The sequence below is a fragment of the Neophocaena asiaeorientalis genome, unplaced genomic scaffold (genome assembly GCF_003031525.2).
Source record: "Neophocaena asiaeorientalis asiaeorientalis breed wild unplaced genomic scaffold, Neophocaena_asiaeorientalis_V1.1 scaffold1090, whole genome shotgun sequence".
NCBI lineage: Eukaryota > Metazoa > Chordata > Mammalia > Artiodactyla > Phocoenidae > Neophocaena > Neophocaena asiaeorientalis.
This window is the reverse complement of record NW_020175322.1, coordinates 258,213-266,159: the sequence shown is the minus strand read 5'-3', so window position 1 is coordinate 266,159 and position 7,947 is coordinate 258,213. Positions and strand designations below refer to the sequence as shown.

Below are 7,947 nucleotides of genomic sequence, written 5' to 3'. Positions count from 1 at the left end.
TTGATAACAGCAAGAGGAAGGTTTTTCTAGTAATGCAAGAGGAACAATTCTGGTGGTGATTTTAATTTTTCAAATATTGTTGAGGTTTCTTGATTATACTCTTGGCCTTCTCTCTGAGCAGTGAGGTCACATTAGAAGTGGAGAAGCTTCTAAACATAACATCATCACCTTATAAGCATAAATAAATCATTACTGAAGAGTATAAGTCCTAGAAATTTGTTTCTAAGCACCTCCAGTCATGGTGCTGTTGTTACCCTTGCCTGGTTGTATGAGGCTGTCTCTCCTGTCTAGAATTCTGGCCTGAAAATACCAGCTGGTACACCAAACTAAAGCAGCTTCAACAGGGACATTATTTCCTCCTAATATCAGTTCAGTAACTGGATTTGGTTTTTTACTATTGTACAATTCTGGCAAAGAGGGAAAATAAGTAGTTCCTCAGTGTTCCTTTGTTTTGCATTAGATTTTGATATTTCAGACTGTAAAAGGGCTTTGGGGGATGCTATTGATATTACCTGTGATAGCAGTAATTTTACTGAAGCAACTGCATTGAAATTCACTTGGGTTTTCTCTCATTATCAGGTTCTTTTCCAAACGAGTATTCTGTAAATCCAAATGGATTACCAGTGTGCTATAGATTTATTATAGAACAACATTCTATGTTTGATCTACATTTAAAATAGTTTAAGTTAGTCTTGGTTATCATCTAAAATATTTTTAAATGTTCTTTACATGAAAATTTATTTTGTATTTTTAAACCTTTAGGGGCTTTATCTATTTTTCTAAGTCAGTTAACTGTACTTTTAAAAAAAAATATTTTGTATCTACTTTTGTAACTTCATCAGAATAAAATATATTGAAAGAAAGGAAGGACTGATGAAAGTATGTCTCAACACACTTGTTTCTATTTAAATGTGAAACTTGAGATTTTTGCAGGTTCTGTGGAAGGTTACCTTTGCTTATCATTTAGTAGCGAAAATGTTTTCTTAACTCTTAGAAGAAAGGGAAGTTCCTAAATGAACTAAACATCTTGTAATAGCAGGCCCATCCCCAAGGAACAGACTGTGCCTCTGGATGCAGTGGCTAAAACCTATCCCAGACAAAAAATAAGTTGTCTCCTTCTTACCATGCTAACCAAGCTCTTGACCTTTTTTGTACATTCCTGGTTGTGAGATTGAGAAAAGGGAAGAGGAAAGACTAGACTTACTAATTTTCTGACCTTGAAATTTAGTACTCGGCTTATCCATAAGACACCCCTCCCCACATCAAACACATTTTTCATTATTATAGGAGAAATATTAGTTATTTTTAGAGGTTCAAATGACAGATACCTAATTTTAGGTCCATTCAAAATATCATTGCTAGAATTGTTTCGACCTTTTTTGAGTAGAGTTAATGAAAACTTAACGAATGTGGCTAAATAATATGGGTTAACACTCATTTTGTATAAAGGTATGGGTAAGCTAGTAATCAAAAATTGGACTTTCTTTTGATGGTTATATTTCAGTAAACTTAAAATCTGTTGCAAAAGTGTTAAGTTTGTGAAGGTGTCTAATGGCTAAGTTTGAAAGCTATTTTAAACTTTATAAATGAGTAGAAGAACTCGAATAATATTTGGGAGAGCCAGAGTCTGGCTTTGAAGCTGCACAGCCAGAAACAGTGTCCAAACCACGCTTTGAGCCTTCTTTAGCAAATACCACAGTGCTGTTGAGGTAGTTTTGGACACTGTAGCCTGCATTGTTGTTGCTGACCACTAGATGTCAGTGAGCCTTACCTCCTCCCCAAAGCTAGATGCATCTGCCTTGACCAGAATAAAGGATTTTACCTAGCACCTCCTTCCTTTCGTGTCTCTTCCTAATCAAAAGCTTAAATGGGTGACTCTCATTGGCAGATCCTAGGTCACATAGCTCTCTTCTGGCTGCAAGAGGGGCTAGGAAAAAGTTTCTGGATTTTACTTGGGGTTCAGAGTTCATAGCAAATTGTTGAACAATCCTGGATGGTCCAAAAGCTTGGACAGGCTGCTGTTCTGTGAACTTTTTGCTCTTGTTCTGTGAAAAGATGAGGAGTTTTCACTATAATGTAAGTATACTTATATTATAGTGAAATGTGAGTATACTGTTTAGCTCAGCTGACATTTTTTTGTAGCAGATTTGCTAACTGAAGGAAGTAGATTATTGATTCAGATTCTGGCCAAACTCTTTGTCTTGTGGCTGACCAGCATTTTGAATATCACTTCCTTAGAGGAACCTACCTGTTTTAGGGGAGACTTTTAGCAGGTTTATCTGATTTAATCCTTACAGCAATCTGTTGAAGGGGTGACAGTTGAGAGGTATGTTAGGAATTTTTCAGTGTTTTTTAGACTGTCACAAAAGCTCAGACTTCGAATACATAGTGAGGTGGGTCTCCTTCTCTGGCTTGCATTTGTAAAAGTTCTGTGTACTCAAGAGTGCTAGGACTAAAAAAAAAAAAAAAACAGTGCTAGGAGACTCTGTAAAATAAAATGACTGCAATTTAAAAATCATCCCAATGAGGTAAAAAAAAAAAAAAAAGATATATCCAAATAGATCCTACTTAAGGAATTTTCTGCAGTTAGCTCAGATATAAGTATGAAAGCTGGGAGTGATCATGGACTGATACAAGTGAAGAGGAGAGAGTCTCAAGTTCAGGGCAAAAAGAGTAAATGCAGAAGGGATAGACCCATTTCTAGAGACTAAAGGCATTATGCTTCTATTCGTAAAGTAAAACTGGCCTTTTTTAAAAAAATAAATCTATTTATTCTTGGCTGCATTGGGTCTTCGTTGCTGCATGCGGGCTTTAGTTGCGGTGAGCAGGGGCTACTCTTCGTTGCAGTGTGTGGGCTTCTAATTGCAGTGGCTTCTCTTGTGGCGGAGCGCGGGCTCTCGGCGTGCGGGTTTCAATAGTTATGGCACATGGGCTCAGTAGTTGTGGTACATGGGCTTAGTTGCTCTGCGGCATGTGGGATCTTCCCGTACCAGGGCTCAAACCTGTGTCCCCTGCATTGGCCACGGCACCACCAGGGAAGTCCCTCACTCTATTTTTTATGCTGCCAATCCTCTTCTTTTGCATTTTTCATCCAAGTCCTAAAACTGGCCTTTGATTTGCTTCTATTATAAAAAATTATGTGAAGTTATGTTGGAACTAATTTGGAAGCCCAAGATCGTGAGATTGTTCTGAAAATCCTTTTCTAAAAAGGTTCAGATTCATACTGTGGAGCTAGAATTGTTAAACCACTGTCAGTCAGTGCATACCCTTTTTGTCCCATGCCATGCTGGGCCTTTGACATAGGTTACTAAAGCAAGATCCTGTCATGGAGTTTATGGACCAGTGCGAAAAACAGACATATACATAAATTGATAGTTCTAAAGGGCTATTTTGTGTAGTAAAAGTTATGCAGAAGTTATGGTTTAGTTTACTGCGGGGCAGTCAGAGGTGGCTCCCTGGAGAAGACAAGGCTTGGACTGACTCAAAAGATGGGTAGGGGCTTCCCTTGTGGCGCAGTGGTTGAGAGTCTGCCTGCCGATGCGGGGGACATGGGTTCGTGCCCCAGTCTGGGAGGATCCCGCGTTCCATGGAGCGGCTGGGCCCGTGAGCCATGGCCGCTGGGCCTGCGCGTCCAGAGCCTGTGCTCCGCAGCGGGAGAGGCCACGGCAGTGAGAGGCCCGTGTACCGCCAAAAAAAATAATAAAAATAAAAGGAGTCATTCAACTAATACTAGAATGAATGAGCATACTTTTAGCTGATCACTTTAAACAACAACTGTAGGTCCATCTGATATCAGGTGGCCTTGGCCTGCAGCAGCTTGAAGCAAGATTTCGGTTCCCTGGCCAGAGATTGAAGTCAGGCCATGGCAGTGAGAGTGCTGAATCCTAGCCACTAGACCACCAGAGACAGTGGCCAGTGACAAGGCCCTGGCCTGTCGGTTTTTAGAAATGAATTTCCACAAGGAGATGGAAAGTAGTGAAACAAATGAAGTGTTTATTAGGAGGAAAAATAGTATGTGTGAATAGACACACACAGGCGGACTCAGAGTCATGCCCTCATGGTAGTTTGAATCACTTAATATGGGGCATTTCTTCCGGGTTTCCTCTGGCCAATCATCTAGCATTGCCTGGCTCTGAGTCCGTATTTGGTTTATCTCAGGGTCCTCCCTGTGTGCGTGCATCTCTTAGCCAAGATGGCTTCTAGTGAAGAGGCCTATGGGTAGGTTGACATCATCTACTATGTGTAGTCGGGAAGGTCTCCTTGACGTCAAGAATGAGAAATATGTGGTCTCTTTGTCTCTTATGTGGTCAGGGCTCAGCTCCTCTCTGCCCCTGCCATTACTGTTACCTTAAAGTGTCCACTGGAGGCAAAGTCCAGCTATTTACCCTGTTCCTTTTGTTACTTCTATCTGGAAGTGCAAACAGAAGGCTGTCTGTAAATGTCTCCTGTCTCACGTCCAACTGTCACCCCACACCTGGGTTTGCCTCTTGGTGGGTGTCAAGCCAAATGACACAACCAAGTCAGAAGAGAAGAAGGGAGGATTTATTGCAGCAAGTAATAACACTGGGAATCTTTCCCAAAGCGGTATCTCCCCAAGAGCAAAACTGGAGAAGTTTTAAGCTAAGGGTACATGCATATTCATGAAGGGGCTTAAGCAGAGGAGAATTCAGTCTAGAATTGGGGCACAGGTTGACAGAGTCAAAGTTTTAGTTGAAGTCACAAGGGTCAGGAAAGATCAACATAATTTCTTAGCTTCCAGTTGATCTGGTGGCTGAGCTCTCAAGGCGGGTGGGGATGGTGTTTGAATTCTGCAAAACAACCCAAGAGTGTGTGCCAGGCTAATCTTTACCGTTGAAACAGAACTGGGAGTCTTTATAAGTGATTTATTATCTTTGCGATTGTTACTACTATTGCTGGGTTACAGTCGTTTGTTCCTGCATTCTTTTATTTCCTTAAGATCATTAATTACTGAGACCTATTCAAGGGCAAGTGCTGTGGCCAGGCTTAGATCACAAAATGACTTAGGCCAGAAATGGCTCATGTCAAGAAAGCCATGCCTGATTCTCTTTCTCCGGGGACCTCCTACCCTATCTGCTTGCACAACCCATCCAAGTGCAACACCGAACATGTTGATTGTATAAGCCAGAATGCAATACGAAAAAGCTGGTACATCCTTCAGTGTATACCAGACCACATGCTGCAAATATCCTACTAGAGAAAGGGCTTGGCTGAATTTTGGCTTTGGTATCTTTCTGAAGCATTCCAGCAGTGGGGCAGATTTGCTGATAATCATACTGAAACCGCAGAAATGTGTCTCGGGGCTCCAAGGAGCTCTGGTTCTTTATGGCTCAGCACAGAAAGAATGCAGCAAGAGGCAAAGTGATAGATAAGTGATTTATTAGAATAGGATGCTTGTGAGGTTACAAGCAGCCGGCAAGAAGGGTGCTGCCCCGAGAGCTTAGTGGGCTACAGTTCTGTGATCAAAGGAGAAGTGGGGAGGGGGAGAAGACCACCACCTTCCTCATTCTTCAGTAGATGTCAAGCTTCCGTCATCAGTTCCTCCTCCATGTCAGGCGGGGGAGTTTTCTTGTCCCTACATGGTCAAACTGGGACTGCCGTGGCACAATGGAAATGAGCAAAAAGGCAGTAACAGGGCTTCCCTGGTGGCACAGTGGTTGAGAGTCCGCCTGCCGATGCAGGGGACACAGGTTCGTGCCCCGGTCCGGGAAGATCCCACATGCCGGGGAGCAGCTGGGCCTGTGAGCTGTGGCCACTGAGCCTGTGCATCCGGAGCCTGTGCTCCGCAACGGGAGAGGCCACAACAGTGAGAGGCCCGCGTACCGCAAAAAAAAAAAGGCAGTAACATATACTAAAATGTGATAAATCATCTCAGGTTTCAGTATAATGTCACCTTTTCCTTATATTACTGTTTTCAGTGCGTGAAGAGAAGTATGTCTTAGGCATCATCAACTTCCTGAACTTACTGGGTAGGATGTGGGTCTCATTACACCATTGTTTTATTGTTTGGGGGCATGTCTCATGCTTCTGTTGCATGGTTTTGTTGCTAGGCAAGCCTGCTTGGTTTTGCGATTAAGCAAACCTACTTTCTTGGGTGATCGTTAACTTACAGGGGTCTTCTATACTTTTTTCTTTACTTATGATTCCTCAGTGGAATTAACTGTTTAATCACCTACTTTGTTCCTTTACTCAGTCCCTATCAATACCGGTCCCTGATGGTGTCAGTTTCCACTGCATTGTGAAGAATCCAAGGTCTGTGTTTCCAGCAGCATCTCTGCTGGGCCGTGTCCTGCAGGCACCTTAGACTCAGACGAATCCAAAACTGAGTTAGTCGACCCCCTTCACCCCAAACCTAGTTCTCCTCTACTCATTTCATTGTCCAAGCCGGAGCCCTGAGGGTCCTCCCCGCTGCCTTCACACCCTCATCCGCCAATCGGGTCACTCCAGTCCATTCACCTCCCAGGTGTCTCAGTCCAGTCCTCGCATCCCTGCTGCTGCTGCTTGCTTCTGCTGCTGCTCTAGTTCGGGCCTCAAGTCTCACTTGAACCATTGCAATAGCCTTGGGACTTCTGTCCTCGTCTCCAATTTCAGCCTCCTTCTGTCCCCGCTCCTTGCAGGAGCGAGTGATCTTTCTAAAACACGAATCTGAAAACGACTCCCCTGCTTAAAATCCTCTCCTGGTTCCCTCCTGGAGGGAGAAACCCAAGCTCCTCAGTTTAGCAGCAAGTTTTCGGGTGGGGAGTTGGAATGGAGGCGTTCCACCTAGGGCCCCAGGGTCCTTGGGACGAGGGAAAGTCCTGCAGGACCGAGCACCTAGCACCGGCTTCTAGGCAGAGGAGGAAGGACCCGCTGGGGGAGAGCCTTGGGAGGCAGGGGAAGCCGGACCAGAGACAGGGCAGAAGGCAGGGCCCTGGGCGTGGGGCGGCGTGGGCGGGGCGTGCGTGGGCGGCTCGCGGCCTCCGGACGGCAGGGGGCGGCCTAGCCCGTGGCAGCGGCGGCCCTGGACCCAGGCTCCGCGTCTTTTGGGCGACAAGGCGACCTCAGACGGCGGGCTGCGTCGGCCGGGCATGGCGGCGTGGAGCCCGGCCGCGGCAGCGCCTCTGCTTCGCGGAACCCGTCGGGTGAGCGCGGGCGGGGACTGGGCTGCTCTCCCCTGGGCGGGAGCTGCGCTGGGACCGCGGGGCCGGCCGCGGCCGCGGAACTGGTCCACCGAGGGAGGCGCGCTGGGCCCAGGGCCTGCCCTTCATTTCTCTTATTCACTCACTCGTTGGTTCGTTCATTTAGTGGGCCCGGCTACGGGCACTGGGAGAAGTGTCAGGCCCGGCGCGTGCTGGGGAAGCTCCCGAACGGAGTGGGGCTTGAGGCCGAGGGGAATAGATAGTCATAATACAGCGGGCACGGAAAAAGCAATGTTGATTTACTGAGCCGAAGACATGGGACTCATAGCCCGGAGTCGCGGCGTGCGTGCCGGGGACTGTTGGCTGGGTCAGGGCTCCGGAAAGTCCGCCTGGCTTCTGTGACCTTGACCCTCCCCAAATCCCATACTCCCGGGGTAGGAAGCCAGCAGAGGGCACTCACCACGCGCCCTGCTAATTTTCTCTCCGCCGTTTCTGATTCATTCTCTCCTCACTTCATCCACTTCTTTCGCTTTCCACTCACATTCCTCCTTCTCTTGGACCTGCCTCCCCCAAGCATGAAGGGCACTTCTGCTGGTGACTTTCAGAGTGGACAGTCGGCTTTCCGGGGATTTTGTCAGTAGATTACTGGTTTAAAGGCCGCTGCCTGCAGATCAGCTGAGATGAGGAAAAGGCTTCTTTCAAGGAGTCAGCAGTGCTAACCACCTCCTTAGTGATTGCCGCTTCTGCGTGCCACCTGGCTACCCTCTGCCTTTGCCTCCCAGGGCACTGTCTTCAGAGGAGGTCCCTTTAT

The 7,947-nt window shown here is 46.2% G+C and overlaps 1 protein-coding gene across 2 annotated transcripts in view; it reads left to right on the top strand.

The window, feature by feature from the left end:
* The first annotated feature begins 6,990 nt into the window (after positions 1-6,990).
* BOLA3 (bolA family member 3) overlaps positions 6,991-7,947 on the top strand; it is a 10,805-nt gene continuing 9,848 nt past the window's right edge. For both annotated transcript variants that reach the window (XM_024765691.1, XM_024765692.1), the window contains exon 1: positions 6,991-7,139. In XM_024765691.1, coding sequence (XP_024621459.1) covers positions 7,086-7,139 — 54 coding nt within the window. In that variant the 5' untranslated portion in view covers positions 6,991-7,085. The remainder of the gene's footprint in view (positions 7,140-7,947) is intronic.